Raw genomic sequence first — 27,662 nt, 5'->3', positions numbered from 1 at the left:
GTTCTCGTCTTCTGTTGCATCCTAGTTATGTCAATCAACGCTTTCTTGACGTTTGTCTGCACTCAGGTTGGAATTGGAAAACTAAGGGTCTGTGTGTACAATACTGCGACATTGAAGTAGGCTAAAGTTACTGTATTTGCGATTGTTAGAAATACAGTTTGGTTAAAAGTTCTCGATTGTCCTGTACAATAAGACATTTCGTTCTGGTGGTTTAAGGGTGGTGGCTGGCTACGATTTGACGGGATCATTTTTCTGACACTTTCCCGTGGACAGTAGGGTAAGTAGGCGGTCGCAGACCCCTTTGCTTTGTATCATTTATACATCATATTGTGGTTGGGCCATGAGAGTAAAGTTTTAAAAAACACATTATAGTCGTGTGTGGTGGGCGAGCAGCATCAATGTATTATCAGATTGAGAATCTCACTCGACGCAAAGTAACTGGAGCTACGTCCTCCACGCTATTACATAAATCGCCAAAAGTTTAATCACACTGTTTCGCAAATAGATTAGGCCTACCAGTCGTTGCAGCTGTTGTTGGTTATACGTTTGCTTTCAAAAGATAGCATACGCCGACCGTTTATGCCTAATTCGTGTGTTGATGTGCTGGCCATTTCTTCAAGGATGATATTGCACATTTTTATGAAGTTGCATGTGCAACCATGTTGGGATGCTGACTTCGGTCAAAGCCACATCCAGTGGTGCAGGTTGTAATGACCACTCATGTGGGCATGTCACGGCCATTTGATCCATCAAACGGTGCTTGGGGAAGTCATCCCGTCAACCATGCATGCCTCCAGGTTTGCAACAACCAGTCTACAGTTTGAGGGATTACAAACACACACCGCCAGTGACATGTGTTAATGGATGCCAAGGGAAGGCCAAAAATGACCGATAAAAAAAAATCATAACACTGATTTCGTCTCTGTTACATAATTTTCCTACGTTCAGCCTCTTGCGAATTGAATCTATCAGGAATAAAGCATCAGAGCGATCAAAACAGCGTCTGGCCTCACTTGACAAAAGTATAAGCAATTAGCCAATCAGCGTTGAGTTCAACTGTGGTCCTGGCGCACCTCCTTTCGTTACAAGGAGTCAACATGTTTTTCTACTTGCACGAAGGTGTACACACACACACACACACAGAGTAATTAGAACCATGGACAGCTTACTTTAATTGGACCAAATTGTTTTTTGGTATCTTTTAGTTGTCACTGATGTTGAAATGGTGCTGGAATTGTGTCGGCAGCTCCTGTTTTCTTTGTGACTTAAATCAATAGTTGTTTAGTGGTCTGAAAATGTCGGAAACATGAACTTGCTTGACCATAGTGTAGGTCATGTTACTGTTTGTTACATGCAATATGCTTTGTGGACTTCACAGGACAGATGTTGCTCTCCGGTTTTGTGATAAAACAAAGGTGTGGTTGAATTTATTCTGCCACTGTGTCTTCTTATTGTCTCGGCCTTTAGGCCCACAGTACCAGTCAAAAGTTTTAAAATATATATATATATTTGACCTTTATTTAACTAGGCAAGTCAGTTAGGAGCAAATCATTATTTTCAATGACGACCAAGGAACAGTGGGTTAGCTGCCTGTTCAGGGGCAGAATGACAGATTTGTACCATGTCAGCTCAGGGATTTGAACTTGCAACCTTTCGGTTACTAGTACAACGCTCTAACCACTAGGCTACCCTGCTGCCCCAGATTTTTCAAAGTAGTCATCCTTTGCCTTGATGACAGCGTTGCCTTGATGACACTCTTGGCATTCTCTCAACCAGTCTTCGTGAGGTAGTTAAAAGTTAATTTGTGGAATTTCTTTCCATAATGCATTTGAGCCAACGGTTGTGTAGTGACAAGATAACCCTATTTGGTAAAAGACCAAGTCTATATTATGGCAAGAACATCTCAAATAAGAAAAGAGAAATGACAGTCCATCATTACTTTAAGACATGAATGTCAGTCAATCCGGAAAGTTTCTTCAAGTATAATCGCAAAAACCATCAAGCGCTATGATGAAACTGGCTCTCATGAGGACCACCACAGGAAAGGAAGCCTCAGAAATCGGCAATTAACTGCACCTCAGATTGCACCTCAGAGTTGAAGTACAGACACATCTCAACATCAACTGTTCAGAGGAGACTGTTAATCAGGCCTTCATGGTCTAATTGCTGCAAAGAAACCACTACTAAAGGACACCAATAATAAGAGACTTGCTTGGGCCAAGAAACACGAGCAATGGACATTAGACCGGTGGAAATCTGTCCTTTGGTCTGATGAGTCCAAATTTGAGACTTTTGGTTCCAACTGCTGTGTCTTTGTGAGACAGAGTAGGTGAGCGGATGATCTCCGCGTGTGTGGTTCCCACCGTGGAGCATGGAGGAGATGGTGTGGGGGTGCTTTGCTGGTGACACTGTCAGTGATTTATTTAGAATTCAAGGCACACTTAACCAACATGGCTACCACAGCATTCTACAGCGATACGCCATCCCATCTGGTTTGCACTTAGTCCCACTATCATTTTGTAACAGGACAATGACCCAAATCACACCTCTAGGCTGTGTAAGGGATATTTGACCAAGAAGGAGAGTGATGGCAGGCTGAATCAAATTTACCTGGCCTCCACAATCACCTGACTTCAACCTAATTGAGATGTATTTGACCTTTTATTTAACTTGGCAAATCAGTTAAGATCAAATTCTTATTTACCCCGGCCAAACCCTCCCTTAACCCGGACATGTCTGAGTCAATTGTGCGCCGGCCTATGCAACTCCCGATCACGACCGGTTGTGAGACAGCCCGGGATCAAACCAGGGTCTGTAGGGATGCCTCTGGTACTGAGATGGTTTGGGATGATTTGGACCGCAGAGTGAAGGAAAAGCAGCCAACAAGTGCTCAGCATTTGTGGGAACTTCTTCAAAACTGTTGGAAAAAGAATTCCTCATGAAGCTGGTTGAGAGAATGCCAAGAGTGTGCAAAGCTGTCATCAAGGCAAAGGGTTGCTACTTTGAAGAATCTAAATATAAAATATATTTTGATTTGTTTCACACTTTTTTGGGGGGTTTACTACACGATTCCATATGTGTTATTTCATAGTTTTGATGTCTTCACTATAATTATACAATGTAGAAAATAGTCCAAATAAAGAAAAACCCTGGAATGAGTAGGTGTCAACTTTTGACTGGTACTTTACATATCACGGTCGCAAGGCATATGAATTGTAGTACGGCTTAGTGGGGAAAAAGTCCCTACATTCATTCAATCGTCCTATGTGTCATCTTTAAGTTGTTTACATAGCATTGGCGAGTGAATGTAAAACTGTAAGGTTGTCACTGATATTGTTCCTTATCTTGTCCAATGGTATAATGACACTGCATCAGGAAACACTTACCGGAATCAAGTAATGCATTTTCCTGGAATCTCTTCCTCAAATGATGTTTCCATTGTCCAATGTTCTCGTTTAGCTTTTGTGGTGCTTTTATGAGGGTGCTTTTATGATAACTAAAAGGTGTTTTTCTCTTGTTGTTTCCTGAATATTATATCTAAATATCATTGATTTAAATTGCTGTTTTTTTTTACATTTATTTAAACGGTTTATGGGCACAGTTTATCTAAACATTTAATCCAGAACAAAATGATCCTGTGTTGTGTCAAATTTCCCCATTTCAAATGGTTTGCTGTTTAAGAAGACACAAAGACAATATTTCAACCAAATGTTATCGTATCACATAACATGATCTGTGTTGTAGCATATTTTTATTTTTTATTTTTTTTATTTCACCTTTATTTAACCAGGTAGGCTAGTTGAGAACAAGTTCTCATTTGCAACTGCGACCTGGCCAAGATAAAGCATAGCAGTGTGAGCATACAACAAAGAGTTACACATGGAGTAAACAATTAACAAGTCAATAACACAGTAGAAAACAAAGGGGGGGTCTATATACAATGTGTGCAAAAGGCATGAGGAGGTAGGCAAATAATTACAATTTTGCAGATTAACACTGGAGTGATAAAAGATCAGATGGTCATGTACAGGTAGAGATATTGGTGTGCAGAAGAGCAGAAAAGTAAATAAATAAAAACAGTATGGGGATGAGGTAGGTGAAAAGGGTGGGCTATTTACCAATCGACTATGTACAGCTGCAGCGATCGGTTAGCTGCTCAGATAGCTGATGTTTGAAGTTGGTGAGGGAGATAAAAGTCTCCAACTTCAGCGATTTTTGCAATTCGTTCCAGTCACAGGCAGCAGAGTACTGGAACGAAAGGCGGCCAAATGAGGTGTTGGCTTTAGGGATGATCAGTGAGATACACCTGCTGGAGCGCGTGCTACGGATGGGTGTTGCCATCGTGACCAGTGAGCTGAGATAAGGCGGAGCTTTACCTAGCATAGACTTGTAGATGACCTGGAGCCAGTGGGTCTGGCGACGAATATGTAGCGAGGGCCAGCCGACTAGAGCATACAAGTCGCAGTGGTGGGTGGTATAAGGTGCTTTAGTGACAAAACGGATGGCACTGTGATAGACTGCATCCAGTTTGCTGGTGCAAACTATGATGCGGTTAGAGATTTGCTTTCATTTTGTCCACATCGGAAGGGGGAGCAAAACACCGGATGATTTTGATCTGGAAAAACTGGTCTGCTTACTGCATCGAGTCAGACTTTGATACTGTAGTGAGGTGTAGAAAACTGTTATACCTTCTCTCTGAGTTAGAGAACGATGGCGTTTAACAGTTGACCGCATGGCAATGTTTTTAGAAAGTAAGATACAGTAACAGTATTTCTGTTACATAGAAAGTTCTAGGCCCATGCCTAGTTACGGACAGGGCAAAGGATGTGGCTGCTTTTCATGGCCCTCATGACTGACGCTTTCTAGTCAAATTGTTATCTTTAGCTGAACAATGCAGACTAGATTCCTTGAAAGGCTGATCCCACCTCCTGTACTGTACAATGGACAGTGTACAGTACGCCACTTTATTTTTTATTTTTAGACAAACAGTGCTTAGACATGCAACAAATGTTTATGGTGTAGCCTACCCATAGTGGCTGCAGAGAGATACTGGTGATTAAATGAGTGGTGCCTTGCTGCAGTACGGAATGTCTCCTGTTCTTGAGACCTCAGTCAGTTCATGTTGACTTGCTTCTGTAGGCCAAGGCTGTAGAGATCCCCAGGCCTGTCTGGTGTTGTGCCACTGTTCACACAGCTGTGTTGTTAAACCTGGTGGAGCTCGGTGTTTCTGTGGCTCTCTGTCGTCTGCCTGTGCATTCCACGCCACTCTGTAATGGCAATGATGGGACAAGTGCTGCTCAGACAAAAGCGCTGCTCTTTTTCAGTTGTCTATAGAGAACTAGAGTGAAGCCAGCAGTCTTTATAGGCACTGGTAATGCCCACTTTGGATATGATCCGAATGGAGTGGTGTTGCCATATGTTCCTTTTCATTCTCTGAGTGTGACTGTGTATTGTTCTGAAATCCAATCTTTAGTTAGTAAAAGATCATTTAATATAGAAAAGCTAAACTAAATTATAATTTGATCTCTGAGAAACTAAGCTCATTGATTGCACCCAAATTGGCCTTTTAAAAATAGTTTTTTTATAAGATTCAGATAATAGTCAAATATAGTACCCAACATCTGATTTGGACCAAACTTCTTCCTACCAATGAGTAAGACATGAGAAATCCCCCCCCAAATTACCAGAAGCTACCCATGGATTCAGGGTCAGGTTGAACAAAGGAAGTTTCTGCTTTTTAGTAGTTCATCGATCTTGTCATCTATATTTTATGGGTTTTGACTGGGTTGTCACCTGTTGCCAAAGAGTTGTCTGTTGAGGTACTGTAAATTACAAGCTTAGCTGTTCATTAACTAACATGGGATCCATTTAAGCCCATGCACTTTGTATGACTTGAGGAAGTTGAAAGAAAACAAGTAATTGAATGGGAAGGTGACAGTTTGAGTTTTGACACATGATGATGAGTCAGCTCAGCTGCTCTGTGTTGTGGTTTGAGTCTAGTTTTTGTATGTAGCACAATCTCACTCCAGGGGTGTATTCATTACGCCTTGCAATGGAAACCATTTACCGTTTAAGAACCAAACAAACCAAACCAAAAGATTTTGCAACCGAATCAGCGTAATGAATACACCCCAGGCAGGATGATGCACCTGTTTTTGTCAGTGTAGTGAAAGAGGAATGAGGAAAGGTGACATGTCTAACATGTGAAATGAGTAGGGGTGACCTCTTAACTTTCCTCACTTTCCTTTTCTCAAATAACCTTGTAATGTAGTGGACCCTCACAGCAGAGTTTAGTAGAGCCCTGGGACAACATGTCACTGTAGCCTAAGCTCTCTCGAAATGAGCACCTGAACAAACCCTGGAGCAGGTATTTAACCAATATGAATGTCACTCCATAATCAATACATCTCAATAGTTTAAACATCAATGGCCAATACATAATACATTTGAACATATCAGGACCTATTTATTACACACAGTCAACGAATAGCATTATTAGGAAAACGCCCCTCAACATAACATACTAATTACTGAGCATGCAAACCTGCTAGGTACATATGCAGACGTGACCGACCCGGTCGCACTAGTCTGAACCTGCGGTGGTGAGAACAGAGCCCTACGTACCTGGTTTGAGGAGTTAGCGAGAACTTTGGTCAAGTTCAACTCGGAATAACCAGTACCACGAAAATGGCTCACGTTTTAATGAGGCGCAGTGCTGTGGAAGTATTTCCCCCTTTCTAATTGTCTCTACTTTTGCATATTTTTGATACTGAATGTTATCAGATCTTCAATCAAATCCTAATATTAAATAAAGGGAAACTGAGTGAACAAATAACACAACAATTATATATTTAATTTATTTCATTAAAAAAAGTTGTGCAATACCCAATGCTCCTGTGTGAAAATGTAATTGACCCCTTACACTCAATAACTGGTTGTGCCACCTTTTTAACTGCAATGACTCAAACCGAACACTCCCTGTAGTTGTTGATCAGTCTCTCAGGTTGCTGTGGAGGAATTCTGGCCCACTCTTCCATGCAGAACTATTTCATTGGATGTTCTTATAGGCACTTTAGTATTGCCAGTGTAGCAGTAATAGCTTCCGTCCCTGTCCTCGCCCCTAACCTGGGCTCGAACCAGGAACACATTGACAACAGCCACCTTCGAAGCATCATTCCACAAAAGCCGCAGCCCTTGCAGAACAAGGGGAACAACTACTTCAAGGTCTCAGAGCGAGTGATGTCACCGATTTGAAACGATATTAGCGCGCACCCCACTAACTAGCTAGCCATTTCACATCGGTTACACCAGCCTAGTCTTGGGAGTTGATAGGCTTGAAGTCATAAACAGATCCATGCTTGAAGCACAGTGAAGAGCTGCTGGCAAACACACAAAAGTGCTGTTTGAATGAATGCTTACGAGCCAGCCAGACTCAGTCAGATAAAATCATGGACTTAATTATAACATAATGATACACAGAAATACAAGCCTTAGGTCATTAATATGGTCAAATCCGGAAACTATAATTTCGAAAAACAAAATGTTTATTCTTTCAGTGAATTATGGAACCGTTACGTATTTTATCTAACGGGTGGCATCCCTAAGTCTAAATATTGCTGTTACATTGTACAACCTTCAATGTTATATCATAATTATGTACAATTCTGGCAAATTATTTACGGTCTTTGTTAGGAATAAATGGTCTTCACACAGTTCGCAGCGAGCCAGGCGGCCCAAACTGCTGCATATACCCTGACTGCTTACACGGAACGCAAGAGAAGTGACACAATTTCCCTAGTTAAAAGACATTAATGTTAGCAGGCAATATTAACTAAATATGCAGGTTTAAAAATGTATACTTGTGTATTGATTTTAAAGATGGGCGTTGATGTTTATGGTTAGGTACACACAGAACTGCTTCAACTCAGTGAGATTTGGTGCTTTTTTTCGCGAATGCGCTTGTTAAATCATCACCCGTTTGGCGAAGTAGGCTGTGATTCGATGAGAAATTAACAGGCACCGCATCGATTATATGCAACGCAGGATAAACAAGCAAGATAAATTAGTAAAGCATCAACCATGTGTAGTGAACTAGAGATTATGTTAAGATTGTTTTTTATAAGATAAGTTTAATGCTAGCTAGCAATTTACCTTGGCTTCTTGCTGCACTCGCGTAACGGGTAATCAGCCACAATCGGTGTCCAAAAATGCAGATTACCGATGGTTATGAAATTGTTGTTGAAACGGCCCTAATTAATTGGCCATTCCGATTTAATCGGTCAACCTCTAATCTTTATGTAGACTTGATTGTGTGATTTGGATCATTGTCTTGCTGCGCTTCAGCTCACAGACGGTTTTACTTTTGACTCATCTGTCCATAGAACATTCTTCAAAGAGTTTTGATGATCAACCAGATGCTTTTTGGCAAACTTGAGTCAACTTTTTGGATGAGTCTCAACCAAACACCACATTCCACAGTGAGAACCTCAACCTCATGTGGTTTGGCGATGCTTTGCAGCCTCAGCACTTGGACGACTTGAGTTAATAGAAGGAACCATGAATTCTTCTCTGTATCAGAGAATTCTACGGGAGAATGTCCATCCATCTGTAAGCTGAAGCGCAGCTGGGTCATGCAGCAAGACAATGATCCAAAACACACAATCAAGTCGATATGAAAATAGTTAAAAAGCAAAAAATTTGAAGGTTTTGAATGGCCTAGTCAAAGTCCAGACCTAATCCCAATTGAAATGTTGTGGCAGGGCTTGAAAACTCTCAAATGTCGCTGAGTTAAAGCAGTTCTGTGTGTCTAAAAAATAAATGGTAATGACAGAATGCGTTTAACTTCACACACAGTAATACTTTTGTATGACTTCAAGGGATACTTTGTCATTGTATCTACTTCTCCAGAGTCAGGTGAACTCGTGGATACCATTATTATGTCTCTGCGTGCAGTTTGAAGGAAGTTGACAACTAGCATTAGCGCAATGACTGGAAGTCTATGGATATCTGCTAGCAAGCATTGGCTGCAGGCTGATTTCGGTTGTCAATTGGACAGTGTTTCCTCCGACACATTGGTGCAGCTGGCTTCCGGGTTAAGCGGGCGGGTGTTAAGAAGTGCGGTTTGGCGGGTCATGTTTCAGAGGAAGCATGACTCGACTTTCGCCTATCCAGATCCCATTGGGGAGTTGCAACGATGAGACGAGATCAAATTTGGGGAGAAGAAGGGGGTAAAATACAACACAACAAAAAAGCTTTAGCAAAAGGTATATGCTTGTTCATGCTAGCAACATAACCAACAATGGCAAACATTTAGCAATTTGTCACTGGTGCTCTTCAGTGTACATCATCACAAGCTTATTTTTTTGTGTGATCTTGTGGCTCAACCTCTGCTTGCATTAGTCACATGATTTGACTGACTTTTCATCATATTTGTGGAATCGACTGGAATTATAAAATGTTATTTATTGGCCTTATTCCAGTCTGACAGGAAGTGGACAGGGTAAGGAAAGTAGAGGCGAAGTAAACCAGGATTGCAATCAAATCTACCAATTGCCAATACAAGCAGTAAAGGTCACAGGCAATTTCAACTCATTGTTTCACCTGCGTAGGACAAGAGGAAGTGACATTTTTATAAATGAGGACTCGTCCCAAATGGCAACCTATTCTCTATAGTGTACTTCTTTTGACCAAGGCACAATGAAAATCTTGCCATTTAGGACGCAACCCTAGGTTTCTCTGCAAAGCCAGATGCGGTTGGAGCATGTTTGTTCACCTGTCATCCAAGGAATTGAGTCTTTGTGATTGGATAAGTTCTGTTATCTGAATCTGTCAATGGAGCATATCAGATATGAGGACGCAAAGAATGGAAGAAATATCAAATCCCATGATTTAAAATGTTACCCTAACTGTACAGTTTTCTCCTCTGTTTCTCTTTTCTCAATTTCCTTACATCTAGCCTGCAGTAAAAAAAAAAGGTCTTGCTACTGTATAGGGACTTGTTATCAGGACCGTTGTAGCCTAACCACCACCTTGCAAGTTATTGTGCAATTGAGCTACTAGGAGAACATTGTGTTCCTTCCTGTGTCCAGTAAAATGAGAAGGGTGGCAGATGTTTGCTGATGACTGTGTGATCTCTCAGGGCTGGGGGGGATGCTCTGTAGTTCTCTACCTTTTTCACTGGTTGTAATTAGGATTTTGTCAAGGCTTTTAGGAAGTACTCTGTAATGTAGGAAAAATACCAGGCCTGGGTTAGCATGGCTGCTCAAATAACTCACTGAAATCATGACCGCTGTTTATGGAAAATCACTTTCACTTTGAAAATATAATTACACTGTTATTTATGGAAGGAATGTGGAGCAGAAACCGTTTTGTGCTAACATGCAGACGGTGTCATCTGCATTACATGACCTACATAATTCAATGGTTTGCTGACGATGACAACAGTGACATTCTATTCAACTGGGAATGAATATCAATGATGTGGTTCCTGTTTACTTTGAAGTCTGAATAGTTTTCTAGTAATGCTGAATAAATCTGCTTGCATCAGACCTGGGCTGGAGGGAAACCAAAGGGTTTCTATCTGGCTTACCTTGCCCAACGGGGAGGCTAAAGGCCAGGGTTTATTTTGGTTTATGTTTCTCGGTGAAGGCTGTGCGTTGAGTTGAACAGGATGTCTCTGTGTTTATAGGAAGCTGGCTGAGGTACCATCAGATACTTTTGTCTTTGGTTTCTGAGGTTTTCCTGTCAGGGCGAATATGACGTTTGTCTATACATGCTCTCATCAGATTCAAGACAATCGGAGTTAAAACAAATGATCAAGGTATTGGAAATGTTTCAGTGTAGAGACATACTGTACGGTGGCCTCAAGGTTTCGTCCTGCTTTGGCTAGCTGTCAAGAGCCGATCATTGTCTCGAGATCACACCTGTTCCCCCAATTAGTATCTAGCTTCCTTGTGTCTTCCTTGCTTTCCATTTCTTCCTCAAACTATTTCCACGTGTGTGTCCTATACAGGGTTGTGGAGGCAGCTGGCAGCATGGCCCAGTGGAACCAGTTGCAGCAGCTGGAGACCAGGTACCTGGAGCAGCTGTACCACCTGTACAGCGACAGCTTCCCCATGGAGCTCCGGCAGTTCCTCGCCCCCTGGATCGAAAGCCAGGACTGGTGGGTACTTTCCTAGTTCCTGTGGTTCACGACACCACTACAGAATGGGTACCTAGTACCTACAGTTCACTAACACCACTGCTGCTGGCAACACTCGGCAGGATGACATGGCTCATTGTTGTGCTTGCTCATTCTGTTTGTTAGTAGTGGGGAAGGCAATATGTCATCCGCTCACGCTCATTGTGGCATTGATTTTCCTCTACAATCGTTTTGATTTATTTTGAAGTAGCATCAACAACATTAGACTGTTAGCAGGGAACACGTCATACACATTTGCCCATTGTGGAAGTGTTCAATAAGTGACTTTTTGGACCTGAATGCCAAAACCTTCAAGGGGTTACGGTTCACAAAGTTGACCTATTTTGCATACCCCGAGACATTTCCTCATCACTGGAAAAGATAAACGTCTGAGATTAATCTAATTTAAAAGCTGACGAACAGGGTTGTCAAACTATTTTATCATTTCATTTTTTAACCTTTTAAGGTCAATTATCAAAAAACGTGTAAACGCCAGTGTTTTTTTCATACTCGCGTATGTTTTGGCTAAGAACCTATTTGACATAATCAAATTGTTGTGCCCTGCCATTGGTTGAGACACATGTTCTTGAATACAGGTGGGTGTCATGTTTTGGCTCATTTAAATGTGCTCAAATGAGAAACTTTTCAAATGGTACCACAAAGATGGTTGTCGTTCCACACACATCAGAGACTCTTGACTTAATGGGGATATGTTTTCAATTATACTGTCAATCATCCATTAGAAACCTATTGAAATATACATGATAGAATAGACATGACCATTTTTAAGTTGACATTCGTTGGTGGGTGGACCGGCAGTCATCTTTGTGGTAGTAATTACACTGAACAAAAATATAAACGCAACATGCAACAATTTCGAAGATTTTACTGAGTTACAATTCGTATAAGGAAATCAGTCAATTGAAATAAATACATTTGTCCCTAATTTATTGATTTCACATGACTGGGAATAGGGATATATCTGTTGGTCACAGACGCCTTAAGAAAAGCTAGGGGCGTGGATCAGAAAACCAGTCAGTATTTGATGTGATCAGCATTTACCTCATGCAGCGCGACACATCTCCTTTGCATAGAGTTGATCAGGCCATTCTATGAATTCTATTTCTAGGATTGAAATGACACCCACCCTGTATTCAACAGCATGTTGTGTCTCAACCGACGGCGACACAACACAAACACCTCAGAGAATCTAAAGTGGGGTCTAAGCTACAACGAATGCAAATATGAAAAGAATCAGTGTTCACACGTTTTTAGGTAATTGATGTTAAAGATATAAAAAATATATTGTTTATTATTTTATTAATAAAAACTATTATTTGACAACACTTTTTAATTTATATCAAACTCAACTGTTGATATTTTCCAGTGATGAAGACATGGATATCTCATAGTGTGCTGGGGCATGCCAAATGGTTCAACTTTGAGTATATTTTGGCATTCGGGTCATTGTTTTGGTATTCGGGTCCAAAAAGTCACTTTCTGACCCCCATGTTATGTCATTGGCAGACATGTATGGACAGTTTTGTTTTCAGCAAAAGTGATGCTGTCAAAAAGTGACTTCAAATGGATTTACCCAAAAGCTATTTCAGTTCCCAAACTTCCTTGTTACCGTAAAAGTCTGCTCCCTTTGTCCACATTTTGTTACCTTACAGCCTTATTCTAAAATGGATTCAATTAAAACATTTCATCATCAAACTACACACAATACCTCATAATGACAAACGCAGGTTTTTAGAAATTGTTGCTTTTGATTAAAATGATTTAAAAACTGAAATGCCTTAACATTAGTATTCAGACACTTTGCTATGAGACTCAAAATTGACAGTGCATGTCAGCGCAAAAACCAAGCTATGAGGTCAAAGGAATTGTCCGTAGAACTCTGAGAAAGGATTGTGTTGAGGCACAGATCTGGGGAAGTATACTAAAAAATGTCTGGAGCATTGATGGTCCCCAAGAATACGGTGTCCTCCATCATTCTTAAATCGACAAAGTTTGGAACCACCAACTCTTCCTGGAGCTGGCCACCCGGCCAAACTGAACAATCGATGAAGAAGAGCCTTGGTCTGGGAGGTGACCAAGAACCTGATGTTCACTCTGACAGAGCTCCAGAGTTTCTCTGTGGAGATGGGAGAACCTTCCAAAAGGACAACCATCTCTGTAGCACTCCACCAATCAGGTCTTTGTGGTACAGTGGCCAGATGGAAGCCACTCCTCCGTAAAAGGCACATGACAGCCCGCTTGGAGTTTGCCAAAAGGAATCTAAAGGACTCTCAGACCATGAGAAACAAGATTCTCTGGTCTGATGAAACCAAGATTCAACTCTTTGGACTGAATGCCAAGCATCAAATCTGATGGAACAAACAGGCACCATCCCAACAGTGAAGCATGGTGGTGGCAGCATCATGCTGTGGGTATGTTTTTCAGGGACTGAGAGACTACTCCGGATCGAGGGAAACATGAGTGGAGCAAAGTACAGAGAGATCCTTGATAACCTGCTCAGGACCTCAGACTGGGGCGAAGTTTCACCTTTCAACAGGACAACGACCCTAAGCACACAGCCAAGACAACGCAGGAGTGGATTCGGGACATGTCTCTGAATGTCCTTGAGTGGCCCAGCCAGAGCCCGGTCTTGAACCCTAACAAACATCTCTGGAGAGACCTGAAAATAACTGTGCAGCGATGCTCCCCATTCAACCTGACAGAGCTTGAGGATCTACAGAGAAGAATGGGAGAAACTCCCCAAATACAGTTGTGCCAAGCTTGTAGCGTCATACCCAAGAAGACTCAAGGCTGTAATCACAGCCAAAGGTGCTTCAACAAAGTACTGAGTAAAGGGTCTGAATACTTATGTAAATGTGATATTCCAGTAAAAATATATATATACTTTTGCAAACCTTTCTAAAAACCTGTTTTTGCTTTGTCGTTATGGGCTATTGTGTGTAGATTGATGGGGGGGGGGACAACTGAATCCATTTTAGAATACGGCTGTAACGTAACGATGTGGAAAAAGACAAGTCGTCTGAACACACTGCGTTCGGAAAGCATATCATATCTTATCTGTGGATTTGTTTTTTACAATGCGTTTGAGTAATAACTAGAGATATGAACATTTATTAGAGGCTAGGTTGTTACTATAGGTTGTTCTCAATACCCTACCTGGTTAATTAAATCAAGATAATACAAGAAAATGTGCTATGCAGGGCGTACGCAGCGAACAAGGAGTCCCACGCCACGCTGGTGTTCCACAACCTGCTGGGGGAGATTGACCAGCAGTACAGCCGCTTCCTGCAGGAGAACAACGTGCTCTACCAGCATAACCTGCGGCGCATTAAGCAGCACCTGCAGTCCAAGTACCTGGAGAAACCCATGGAGATCGCCCGCATCGTAGCCCGCTGCCTCTGGGAAGAGCAGAGGCTGCTGCAGACCGCCACCACCGCCGCACAGGACGGAACGGCGTCTCACCCGTCTGGCACTGTGGTGACGGAGAAACAACAGATCCTGGAGCACAACCTGCAGGACATCAGGAAGAGGGTGCAGGTGAGACTGCACGTTTAGTCCAAAGAATATGTGGTTTTACACAGGCTTGTTATTTAATACCTCGTTTGATTTACATGCTTTGCGTTTTTACTTTGCTATAGGATATGGAACAAAAGATGAAGATGCTTGAGAATCTCCAGGATGATTTTGACTTCAACTACAAGACCCTTAAAAGTCAGGGTGGTAAGTTTCACTTTTAATATTACAATTCTAGATTTCTTTTTATAGAATTGTATTGGAATTTATGGATAGGATATGAATCTGTTAGAGGCTCTAATTTTATACTCTACTACTACTATTGATTTAGCTTGTTCTTGTTTTGAAACTACCAAATATCACTGACTCTTAAATCTACAGATAACCCACCCAACTCCTCTCCTATTTGCTCAGAGTTGTCCCAGGACATGAATGGGAACAGCCAGGCGGCAGCCACCCGGCAGAAGATGTCTCAGCTGGAACAGATGCTGAGTGCTCTGGACCAGCTCAGGAGGGTAGGGCCCTTGTACACCCCTCCTTAGTGTCCATCTGACCCAACATCGTACATCCCTTCTTCGAGGGTCCTAATACCCTGAATCAGTATAGTCCGAATTTCTGCGATAAGTAGGAGAGGCTAGTTGACATTCTGCTCGAACCTCCTACGTGTGTGCAATAAATGACATAAACCTGCATATTTACATGTTGTTGAATAGTAAGCTGTAGAATTGGGTTAGTCATTCTCTAATTCTCAGCAGCAAGCTGAAACTGTCTGGCCCAAGCAGAGGGGCGTTGCAGCCCCGACAAACATTTGTACTCAGCAGTAGCACCTTTCACTACACATGCAGAGATCTGTATGTGTGTCGATATTAATGTGTGCTCGATCATTAATTTTCAATTGAGTTAAATTAATATTCATGCTGCTGTCAGGCGCTAGATATTTATGAGCAAGATGAGGAGGGTGGTAATAGCTGTCAAATTTTGGAGAATGTGGGGCTGGAGAATATTTAGTTTTAAAAAAAATCCCTGAGGCCAAAATTGTAAAACAAATTCACTAATCATGTTGTCTAACATGATAATCATGTGGAAGATATAATCGTGGGCCAGCAACCGGAGGGTTGTCGGTTCGAATCCTAGTGCTGGCAGGGAGTGAGCTGGCAACCGGAGGGTTGTCGGTTCGAATCCTAGTGCTGGCGGGGAGTGAGCTGGCAACCGGAGGGTTGTCGGTTCGAATCCTAGTGCTGGCGGGGAGTGAGCTGGCAACCGGAGGGTTGTCTGTTCGAATCCTAGTGCTGGCAGGGAGTGAGCTGGCAACCGGAGGGTTGCTGGCATCAATATCGCAGGTGCAAGGAACTTAACCCTCTAAACTGCTCATTGGGCGCTGCACTGCGGCTGATGTCCATCTCGTGTGGATTAATAAAATATATCTTTAAAGTAATTTCAGAGCCCCCTGAATGTCACTTTAACGCTGGTTATATCAGTGTCTGAAGGATGTGTTGTTGTCCCTCTCTGTTGTAGCAAATCGTGACTGAGATGGCAGGGCTGCTGTCAGCCATGGACTTTGTACAGAAGAACCTGACAGATGACGAGCTGGCTGACTGGAAGAGGAGGCAGCAGATTGCCTGCATCGGAGGACCACCCAACATTTGCCTGGACCGCTTGGAGACATGGTCAGTTACCATTAGTAGCCTTTACTTTCCACGTTAAAATCATTTTCTGTGCTCTCCCCATGACCGTACACTATCTATTCCCCCCCAACACTCATGTAGAGTAAACGTCAGAGGCGAAGAAATCAAATCAAATTTTATTTGTCACATACACATGGTTAGCAGATGTTAATGCGAGTGTAGCGAAATGCTTGTGAGAAGAAGGAGAAGTTGCTGTTATTTGTAGTCAATGCAAGACACCATAAGATGAAATTGTAGTTCCAAATTTGTTTAACAAACAGGGTAGCACTGCCATAATGACGGACCTAGATTAACCTTTGACCTCTAGGATTACTTCCCTGGCTGAGTCTCAGCTGCAGATCCGCCAGCAGATCAAGAAGCTGGAGGAGCTCCAGCAGAAGGTGTCCTATAAGGGAGACCCCATCATCCAGCACCGGCCCGCTCTGGAGGAGAAGATAGTGGACTTGTTCAGGAACCTCATGAAGAGGTGGGGAGCTTCTCCAGATCATTTGGATATTTATTATCGGATCGAATTTGCATAATATTCAGATGTTTTGGATACATGGCATAGCCTTTGGCAAATATGGAGATATTTTTACATTTTATTAGGATGGGCATTAGATGAGGCTTCAGAGTTTTGTTTATCACAGACTTTCACCATTGTGCCCTAATGCACCGCCTCTTATCTGGCCATTGTGTTGCAGTGCGTTCGTGGTGGAAAGGCAGCCTTGTATGCCCATGCATCCAGACAGACCACTGGTCATCAAGACAGGTGTGCAGTTCACCAACAAAGTCAGGTAAGAGGGGCTGCGGGACGCCATGTTTCAACTCGGTGCCCCCAGTTGATGCCTATGTTGAATACAAAATGTTCTCTCTTTTCAGATTACTGGTGAAGTTTCCAGAATTGAATTACCAACTGAAGATCAAAGTTATTATTGACAAGTGAGTTTTGCATGCCTTGCGTCCATCACTCCCACGATCATGTCTGATTTGCATAGAACACGACGATCGACTCAGTCCCAGGGAAGGTGAATTGACCTCTGTTTGTTTCTCAGGGAATCTGGGGACGTGGCTGCCATTCGAGGGTAAGTTACTTTTATGTTATGTTGAAACCCTTTGTTTCCTAACCTATCAATCTTAGAATGTCCCTTTTGCCATGGAGCCTGTGAATAACTGACCCTACCTGCTCTACCCTGCTTCTCCCAGGTCCCGAAAGTTCAACATCCTAGGTACCAACACCAAGGTGATGAACATGGAGGAGTCCAACAATGGCAGTCTGTCAGCAGAGTTCAAACACCTGGTGAGTGGATGCCTGTTAGTCAGTATACTGGTGAGTCTAGTGTGGTACTGTACAGTATGTTGCTTGACTGATAACTGCCCTTCTCTTTCAGACCCTGAGGGAACAGAGGTGTGGCAATGGTGGCAGGACCAACAGTGATGTGAGTCCCACACTCAATCTTGAATGTTCCTTTTCTTATGGTGATATATACTATACTGTTAACTTAAACTTATCATTTTGGGAGTTTATAATACTATGGTCATCAGTATTGATAGTAGCAGTAGCATCAATCGACCTTTAACCCTGACTGTCCTGTTTCTCCCCAGGCCTCCCTGATCGTTACAGAGGAGCTCCACCTCATCACCTTTGAGACAGAGGTCTACCACCAGGGCTTGAAGATCGACCTGGAGGTGAGACCTAGCTCCGCTCTCTACCTGTGTGCACACAGGCGGCTTGGGGGAGTTGCTGTTGTGCTTCCTGACTCCAAGGCGGTCTTTGTCAAGTCTCATTATGGCAACACCAAACACTCAGCATGAAGTCCCTTAATCCTACGTCACCAGCGATTACATGGAGATGAGATATTTAAGGCCACGAGTCAGGTCTGCCACACACGCGAGCCAATAGACAAAACAGTCATTATCATTAGCTTGATGGTGCCCTAGGCTTCCAGGGGCCTGGCTCTGCTCTCCCCATGCACCGAATACCAATGAGCTGATTCAGTAATCACACTTGTTCTCCGTGCTTCCCTACTGTTGCTGCTCCTCGCCCCATCATCCGTTCCATCCACCCCCGGGCGGTGCAGCGAGTCCAGGGGTAATCTGTCTCTGACCTGTTCTACACCTCCCTTACCACCACCATGGTTCCTCCCTCTAATATCACCGTAGCTGGTCCAAGCCCCCTGCTGGGACACAGGAACCATTCATCTAATGGTTATGTCCCCCCCCCCCCCCCCAAACACAGCAGTGTGAAAATGCATTAGCTGGGATAATTAACACATTAGCATTGAGAAATGGAGGGAAATAAGTGTGGGTGTGTGAGAGGGGGTTTGGCACACCCACGTTGTGAAATAATTCATCACAACACTCCGTCTTCTATAAACGACACCATTTAGCGAGGCGAGGGGTGCTGCTGTGTGATTTTAAGACTTAATTCTCAGTGAGGGACTAAGCACCCCATGTCTCTGCCATGTCACTCAGGACACCGACAGCTTTTCCTCCCGTACGGCCGACCACTTTGTCACAGCAATCCAAAGAAGAATAGAATTCAAGGAATGTGTTAAATGGCATTTCCTGTCAGACTTGAATAGAATGACCGAACAACCTAGGTTAGTGTTGAAAGCCTGGCAAAAAGGTGCAACTGCACCATACGTGTGTATCTTAATTGATCCTACGTCCCTGTTAACCATTCTTCATGCGTTTTCTCTATGGTCCATTAGACCCATTCTCTACCAGTGGTGGTCATCTCCAACATCTGCCAGATGCCCAACGCCTGGGCCTCCATCCTGTGGTACAACATGCTGACCAACCACCCCAAGGTAAGACGGCTGGCGCCACCTCGAGTTCGACCGCTGTCCTGTAACTACAAATAGAGTCTTACTGATGTCATATCTTTACTGTGTCATACCTTCTTGGCATTGGCGTCCGCCTTGGAGAGGGTTGGGTGCGAAATCCACCCTGACCTCTTCTTCCTGTTGTCGTGTCCTATAGAATGTGAACTTCTTCACCAAGCCTCCGGTGGGGACGTGGGATCAGGTAGCGGAGGTGCTGAGCTGGCAGTTCTCCTCCACCACTAAGAGAGGCCTGACCATCGAGCAGCTCACCACCCTGGCTGAGAAACTACTAGGTGAGGAACCTTTCTGTCTGCAACTCTACCTTCATCTGCATTGGATGGCTCCAAAGCAATAGAATGATGTCTATCACAGAACATTGAATGAGAGTCGGAATGAGTGCCCACTCTAGAAAATGTATTTCTATGGATGGTCTGTACGTCGTCAATGCCTACTAAATGTGTTTGTTGTTTGTCTAGGCCCGTGTGTGAACTACTCTGGATGCCAGATCACCTGGGCCAAGTTCTGCAAAGTATGTCCTTGCCCAATCAGTCTCTCTTGATATGTTGTTATAGCTATCTATCTATCTGTCGTAAACAGCTTCACAGTTTGACTTGATTAGATCCTCCTTTGTCCTCAGGAGAACATGGTGGGTAAAGGCTTCTCTTTCTGGGTATGGCTGGACAACATCATTGACCTGGTCAAGAAGTACATCCTGGCTTTGTGGAATGAAGGGTGAGAGGTCGCTTCTGTTTGTTTACCGACTTGTTACTGGAACAGCTGGGCAAAATCCAAGTTGGAAGGAGTGGAGTTCATGACATTGAGTTCATATGAGCACTGCTGAGAACTAATGCTGAGCCGTTGAACCCTAGATAGCGGGAAACTGGATTGAGGAGGAGTACAGGTTTTAGGCTTAAATGCACAAGTGTAAAGTGTCAAGTGTAATGGAGTTAAATTGTCTCCCTTTCAGTCTTTCTCTGTCCTATCCGGTGTAAGTGACCATAAAAAAAAACGGCACATTTTTCTCTCTGCTCTCTTTCGGTCTGTGCAGGTATATTCTGGGTTTCATCAGTAAGGAGAGGGAGAGGGCCATCCTGAGCCCTAAGCCTCCTGGTACCTTCCTGCTGCGCTTCAGTGAGAGTAGTAAGGAGGGAGGCATCACCTTCACCTGGGTGGAGAAGGACATCAGTGGTAAGAGGGCAGCGTGTTGGGCTGACTGGCGCTCTGTCTTTCTCGCTTTTCTATTGTGCATGTCAATTTGGTCTTTGTCCATGTTGCACGTTATTTAGTTTAATCTCATTATTGCCCTTGTGACATGGTTTCAGATCTCTCTCACTCTCTCTGTGTGTCTGTAGGGAAGACTCAGATCCAGTCGGTGGAGCCTTACACCAAGCAGCAGCTCAACAGCATGTCCTTTGCGGAGATCATTATGGGATACAAGATCATGGACGCCACCAACATCCTGGTGTCTCCGCTGGTCTACCTTTTCCCAGAGATCCCCAAGGAGGACGCCTTCGGGAAGTACTGCCGACCAGAAGCTGCTCCAGAGGCGGAGCTCGGCGACCCGTGTAGTAGTGAGTCAATCAGGAGGTTTTAGCGTATTGTCATGGAAACTGCGGGATGAGTTAATGGAAGAAGATCTGGATGTACCTCCATAATGAATACTTCTTTACTGTTTTGGAGGTTGATGCTTTGTGAGATGGGGAATATTTTGATCTGTGTGTATGTTAAAACGTGTTCTGGTTTTCTCCTGCAGCCATTCAACCATACTTAAAGACAAAGTTCATCTGTGTAACCCCGTAAGTATCCACTTTCCTTGAGAGCTGTTAGTGCTCACTTCCCTCCAAGGAGTTAATGCTCCTAAGTGACTTTACACTAGGTTGTGTAATGGAAACTGGGACAGTCATGTTGCAAAATGTTCAACTTTTTTTTTTTCTTTTTTTTCGACTAAATATTTGATTGTCCTCCAACATCCCCTCGTTGGCTTCCTGTAAGGATTGGGCGGGTGGGAGTTTTACCCTGGAAGAGTGGTTCCCAGATCGTTCCTATATAGTCATCACCAACAAACTGACAGACGGATTCACTATTAGTCAGTGTCTTTCCCTTATTTATACAGTCGTTGGTCTGGCCTGGGAACAGGAAGCACAGGACTGTAGGCAGGCAAAGTGTACACATCTCTCTAGACAAAGCAGAGTGGAGGAAGCAAGTAACGATCCCCAGACAAGCATACAGATTACTTTAACACCACTAGTAGAACCAAATAGAAAGCTTTCCTTGCACTTCTAGGGGAACAGAAAGAGTGTGTGTGAGGTGTTCTGTAGCCCATGCAGTGCTCTCTATTCTGGGACGGAGTGGGTGTGTATGAGTTTAGCAGAGGGATCAGAAGGGTGTGTATACTGGCTAACCCAGGGGCGGAGGTACTGTTTTTGGGGTGTGTAGCAGCGTTGGGAGAGGTTTGCTCAGTGAGATCCTGACCTGTCTCTGTAGGATTAGATGAGTATGTGTGTTCTACATAGGTAGAGGTGTCTGTTTGGGTGGAGGGGGGTGTTGGAGAGGATTGCTCAGTGAGAACCTGACCTGTCTCTGTAGGATTAGATGAGTATGTGTGTTCTACATAGGTAGAGGTGTCTGTTTGGGTGGAGGGGGGTGTTGGAGAGGATTGCTCAGTGAGATCCTGACCTGTCTCTGTAGGATTAGATGAGTATGTGTGTTCTACATAGGTAGAGGTGTCTGTTTGGGTGGAGGGGGATGTTGGAGAGGATTGCTCAGTGAGATCCTGACCTGTCTCCGTAGGTGCCCTTCCGTGTTCATGGACTTTCCGGACAGCGAGCTGCTTGGGAACGGGATATTCCCTGGGTAGGCAGTGGGGGCATGTAGAGCTGTGTTTGTGTGTGTGTGTGTTTCTCTACGTATGTGTGGGTGAGACTCAGACAGGGAATGGTGTAATAAGTCTCTCAGCCTCCTCATTTAGACCCACACCCCCACTTTTGTTTCTACCTCACTGCCACTCTCCTTGTTTCTAACACCAGAGCAGCTTCCAGTCATATTGTATTCAGCCATTTTGAGTTGGGTTCATCCTACTTGAAGATGGCCTCCCTTTCCCAATCACATCCTCAGTAGATCATTCACCTTTCAAACTCCCTGTTAAGTCTACGTACTGTTGTCATGACCCCTCCCATTACCATCAGTCCACGCTGGCCACGTTTAGTTTACAGCTTGATAATGGTATGAAAACGGTCGAAGAGGCTGTGGATTGATAGGCTGTAGAATGAAGGGCTCATTAGAAGTGCCTTCAGTGGAGATGAACTCCTAAAGGCCAAACGTTGGTCCTTCCTTTAGTTCTCCACCGCGGGAGGTTGGTGGCACCTTAATTGGGGAGGACGGCCTCGTGGTAATGGCTGGAGCGGAATCAGTGGAATGGTATTAAATACATCAAACGCATGGTTTGATGCCATTCCATTCGCGCCGTTCCAGCCGTTATTATGAGCCGTCCTCCCCTCTGCAGTCTACACTGTTCTCCACCTATGACTATAGTAGTAGGTTGTTGTGAGACGTCATGCACTTTTTTTTAGAACAGAATATCTGTCAGGGCTGTAGAGGGTTTTGGTGTGTTTCTGCCCACTGGCCTGCCTGCTCTTAACAAGCAAGATTGTCTAGAATACTTGTCATTAACATTCCCACTAACTAACTGCTCTCCTTTGCCCCTTTCTTTCTGCTACTGCTGTCCCACTTCAGTCATACGCTGGTCAAAAGGAAGCACATTGACACATAGTGGCTGAACGGTCCCAACCTGTCACTAATCCGACCCAGTCAACACTGAACTGCTTGACTGATGTATTTCAACCTGTAATACTGTGTCTACATGTAATAATGTGGAGTGTTGTCCTTGTCTATGGTGGCGTAACAGCATTGATGATGTGGTGAAAAGGACCTAGAGATCTAATCACTATGACGTCTGTATATGTGTTAACATGTTTTCTCCCTCTTCTCCTGTATGGTCTTGTTGCAGCACCAACTCTGGTAACACCAGTGACCTGTTTCCCATGTCCCCTCGCACCCTGGACTCTCTGATGCACAACGAGGCTGAGGCCAACCCTGGCCCGCTGGGTAAGTCCTGACAGATACTAATACACACACGCGCACACACACACACACATGCACATACTCGTACTGTGCTTGCGTGTGAAGCAAGGTTTAACTTGTTTTAATGGCAGCCCTCTTGCTTTCTGTCTTCCCAGACTCCCTCACTCTGGACATGGAGTTGAGCTCTGACGTGGCGTCACCCATGTGAAGAGACAAATGAACCAGACTAATTTTTAAATCTTTTAACTCCCCGTTTTCTTAACAAATATATATTCCACAGTTACCTCTGTCCCATATTGTGAAAGGGAACAAGATACATTACATTCTTGACCTTTCACCTTTACGCCTCAAACACACCTACAGCGTACGCACCTAAATGGTCCGCAGCAGCATCTGGATATGTGTGCAACAAAAGTTCAACTTTCACCTTCTGCTACCATTTCTGTCAAGCCATCTATGCATACAGTTTGATGCCTACTTTAGATAAAGGCAAAAGCAGCGTTCCATTGGAAATGAATGTTCTTTTGGTGTACCAAAATGTAATTTCGCTATCGGTGTGATCGAGGCGTTGGTGTCAATGTTTTTGAAAAGCCATGTCTCACTCCCTGTGGGTGTTTCACAAAGTACCTTATTTAATTTGTATAAAAAATGTTTTATACAAAAGTATATTTTTGTTTCCTTGACTTCCTTTAAAATGGGTTTTGATCTTAACCTTCATTTATGAACCAGCGCTTTTGTTTTTATACGAATGCTTAAAGAGGAAGATTGCAGTCTAGCTTTTCAAAGATAATAAGTTATTATTTGTTAGCGTCATAGTTCTCAATGACCTATTCTATAACCTTTTTGGTAGTCTGTCTGTTTGTTCCATGTCATTCTCTATTCAAGGGGACACCTCTATCTTTATTTTTATTTGATTGAGAAATATCCTTGTTCCAATCTTTCCCGTTGTATCTTATTCCTTATTACAAAAAACCTGTATCTAGAATCTCACTGTGACAATGAGTCAATAATATGATGCGTCTATAAAAACCAAGGAGATGAGAACTGAAGGTCACAGGTGAATTTGTTAATTGAACATTCATTCATATAGGTAATTTATGTGAATGGCACTGGTTTTTGTTTTAGGTGTCTGAAATGGCATTGATGATGACAGGATATTTCTCTGACCTTCTCCCCTGGGTTCAGCCCTGCTCTCAGCCTGGGCTCAACCCCGCTCTCAGCCGGCAGGCAGCATGTCTCAGTTGAAGGGAAGATACTGATTCCTTCCCTGGATTGTAGAGCACGTTGATGTTTGTCATGAATCTTGCCCTGAGCAATTTCCACTAGCTGGACCAGCTGCACATTTAAAATTGGCGATGTAAAAATGTATTTTTTTCCCTTTAATTTAAAGTTAGGGTTAGGTTTGGGTTTAAAATCTGATGTTATGACTGTGGCTGTGCCAGCTAGTGACCACTGCAGAGCTGCCCCCAGGACAAGATTGATGACAATGAATGCCAACCTGCTATTGTAGATAAATGTACATTCTTCTTTGGTCTTGAATTCATACACACCCCCTCCGTCCTTCATAGTCTGTCATAATGTGAATACCACTTGTTTTCATTAAATGATCAAACACCAGATTATCATTGCAACAGTGCTGCACTAGTCTGTGCCTAAATTGTTTATGTAGTGCATAAATGGTTAATGTAGTGCCTATCTCATACCGTATTAATGATTTATTTTAAGCTAACACTTGTATGTGTTGACCTTGTTTTTTTGTAATTTGCATATTGTTAGTATCAATTTCTAATGATATTTCACTATTCTGTTTGACTGTATATGGGTATCATGTGGATGCCACATCATAAACAACACAACACTTGTCCATCACTTCCTGAGTTAAGTGCTCAGTTGAATCGGTAATTGAGTTCACTCTGTAGATGTTATTTGAAAACAAGCTATCTGTAAATTATGCTGCAACTAATCTTATATTTGTTTAAAAATAAGAAAAAGAAATGTATCTCTCATGGACTCATGTTTGCTTATCTTGTTATGCGATTTTCCATGTTTGAGGTCTTTTAAAAAAAAAATACCGGTGAGCCAGTTGCATAGCTTAAATGTATCTTTACATATGTGTTTGCATACAACTACCATGTCGAATATGGTAGTGAGACGAAGCCCACCGGCGGGCAGTGGAGGAGATGGATTTTGGGCGAAATTTTGCACATTTTCTCATCGATTAAACATTTGATCTCAATACAGTTTTAATGTTACTAAAATTATATATTTTGAGTGGACTATGGTTTGTAGACTTTTGACCATTTGCAAACGTTTTTAAAAAAAAGTCGCATTATTTAGGAAGCGTGCAAAGGCGAATTGAGTTCTGCACACGCGCACCTCAAAGTAGGCGTTCCCTAACGGAAATATGCAGTTAATGTAAAATGTCGCTACTAAGATCTCGACATTAAAAACGTTAACATTAATGGCATTTGTTGAATTGCCTTAGATTCATTCTGACTTTTGGGGAAGTGACTACAGCGTCTCAAAATGGACAAGTACTACTATTGCCGCTTTTTCTCGTTTCTCACGCGAATGCATTTTATTAAGGGAGCATGCGAGTGCACTCGTTCGGTTCGGTGTCAGCCGAACTGAACTGAAGCATGCGAACGCCTGAGCTGATCAGAAAACACTTGTATGTTGGATCAATAGGCAATTCATCAGGGATGTCTGCCGCTCTGCCTTAATTTACCAGTGCCTTTACCCTGGGCTTTAATCTATAGCTGTGAGACTAGCAACATCTCAGAAAAAAAAACACCAAAATGACTGACTTTGTCTATGGGATAGAAATTCTGCATAAAATGTAAATGCTTTGGAATGTTATGTCAATTCTTCTGGAGTTTTGACTCTTTCAAAACGATACCGAGTGGTCTTCCATTGCCTTTCTGTACGTGGTGAAACTGGAAATCCCGTAATATGACGGCACGTTGAACATGTGCTTGCTGCTTCACTACCCTGAGGAAACCCATCTGCTGCGGTATCTCACATTCACGGCGCAGTAGCATACTATATGCACACAGGTCTGGTCTGGGGTTTCCACCGTTGTTTCACTTATTTAACGTTACATTGTCTATAGTTGTCCCGTTGAGTCACTCCTTGACGTAAACTGGTCTGAAATGGCAGATGTGAAATATAGTATTTTTCGTATCATTCTAGTCTCCTCACATACTTTATTTCTGTCTGTCGATGTCTCTCTTATTTTGTCTCTGATAGGAACTAGCCTTCCCCCTATCCTGCTACGCGTGGAGAGGGAGACTGAGCGTTGCCTTTTAATTAACATCAGCAGCTGCTGACTCAGCAGTTTCTGAAAGCAAGATGTCACCCCTCCAGCCTGCCTGGCCAGCAGCCAATCCGTTTGGAGAATCGATTCCATTTTAACGGTGTGCTGTGAAATGGCCTGATGTATGGCTGGGGTTGTGTGTGTGTACAGAGGGCCTAGTGGAGTGTGTTTTATGTTGTTTCCTTAACGTTTTTTTTTGTATGTGAAACGGAAGTTAGAAATAATAAAAATGTGTTCATACTTTTGCCTTATTTGTCTTGAGAAATGTTGGTTGGCAATTCCCATAACACTTCCACTTCCAGCTGCTGCCTTTGGCCAAGTGACGGTCATTAAGTCTGAAAACTCTCATAACAATGCCTAGCAGCATACCAAATGACACCTACAGAGGAGGAAAATGGACTGGACCAAATTCTGCTTCAGAAATTAGTCATTAGCATCTGAATCGTTTTATATGTTCATGCAGTAGCAATCACACAAGTTAACATGTCATTTACTGTTCAGTCTCTAGGGACCAACACTGCTGGGATTGGGTGCATGTAGGCCTTTCTATCGGTAATGGAGGTTCATTCAATGAGATTCATATTTTCTGATTGTTTTTTTGTCTCCAGCCATATACTTAGCTATGTACAAACATACACGCACATAACTACCAAAACCTGCTTCTGTGTGTAAAGGTTACCAGGGCCTGAGGCATACACGGATCTGTCTCTCTTCTACTCCCTGTCAGTCTTACTATGCATCTCCCTTGGTGGGAACCATTCTGTGGTTGTTTTGTTCAGTCTGTTTGTAAAGCTGGTAGATGGCAGTTGCTGGCCCTCTCCCAATTAACTCAGTTTCACCTCTTTCTCACTCTCTCATTCTCTCTATCTCTATTAGAAAAGCACACGTGCATGTGTGCGCTCAAACATTTTCTTTAAATCGTTTTTTTCCCAGCTTTAGTTGTTCTGCAAGATGACGTCACTGCCAGCACTCTGTATGCCCAATGAGAGATTGCTGGATGAAGTTTTAGGGCCAACTATTACTCTTATGAAAAATCTGGAATCCTAAATGACATCCAAAAC

At 43.1% G+C, this 27,662-nt stretch overlaps 1 protein-coding gene across 10 annotated transcripts; it reads left to right on the top strand.

The window, feature by feature from the left end:
- Nucleotides 1-26,841, top strand: LOC109898422 (signal transducer and activator of transcription 3). Of its 10 annotated transcripts, none has more exons than XM_031834022.1 (24): nucleotides 1-116; nucleotides 217-277; nucleotides 11,012-11,161; nucleotides 14,401-14,737; nucleotides 14,839-14,920; nucleotides 15,128-15,228; nucleotides 16,229-16,380; nucleotides 16,706-16,864; nucleotides 17,082-17,174; nucleotides 17,260-17,319; nucleotides 17,433-17,462; nucleotides 17,584-17,677; nucleotides 17,769-17,816; nucleotides 17,983-18,066; nucleotides 19,092-19,190; nucleotides 19,363-19,498; nucleotides 19,682-19,734; nucleotides 19,843-19,937; nucleotides 20,254-20,393; nucleotides 20,558-20,776; nucleotides 20,959-21,001; nucleotides 21,996-22,058; nucleotides 23,212-23,309; nucleotides 23,441-25,289. In XM_031834022.1, the coding sequence occupies exons 3-24, from the start codon at nucleotides 11,034-11,036 to the stop codon at nucleotides 23,491-23,493; spliced, it is 2,367 nt and encodes a 788-aa protein (XP_031689882.1). In that variant the 5' UTR covers nucleotides 1-116; nucleotides 217-277; nucleotides 11,012-11,033; the 3' UTR covers nucleotides 23,494-25,289. The 10 variants fall into 10 exon arrangements, 9 of the variants coding, with proteins under 9 accessions (XP_031689882.1, XP_031689880.1, XP_031689885.1 ...); XM_031834020.1 differs by having other exon boundaries at nucleotides 17-116; nucleotides 15,095-15,228; XM_031834018.1 differs by having other exon boundaries at nucleotides 60-116; nucleotides 15,095-15,228; nucleotides 23,417-25,154.
- Nucleotides 26,842-27,662: the final 821 nt, after the last annotated feature.

Source organism: Oncorhynchus kisutch, linkage group LG10, assembly GCF_002021735.2.
Source record: "Oncorhynchus kisutch isolate 150728-3 linkage group LG10, Okis_V2, whole genome shotgun sequence".
NCBI lineage: Eukaryota > Metazoa > Chordata > Actinopteri > Salmoniformes > Salmonidae > Oncorhynchus > Oncorhynchus kisutch.
Note: the sequence above shows the minus strand (reverse complement) of the source record. Positions and strands in the feature narration are given on the sequence as shown.

What these genes read in the sequence shown, in the direction of transcription:
- LOC109898422 (XM_031834018.1), top strand. Translation starts at nt 11,034, where the DNA reads ATGGCCCAGTGGAACCAGTTGCAGCAGCTGGAGACCAGGTACCTGGAG. An exon ending in CTGGACCGCTTGGAGACATG is followed by an intron (nt 16,381 to 16,705) that starts GTCAGTTACCAT and finishes TTTGACCTCTAG; the next exon opens with GATTACTTCCCTGGCTGAGT. An exon ending in AAGTTCATCTGTGTAACCCC is followed by an intron (nt 21,002 to 21,995) that starts GTAAGTATCCAC and finishes CTGTCTCCGTAG; the next exon opens with GTGCCCTTCCGTGTTCATGG.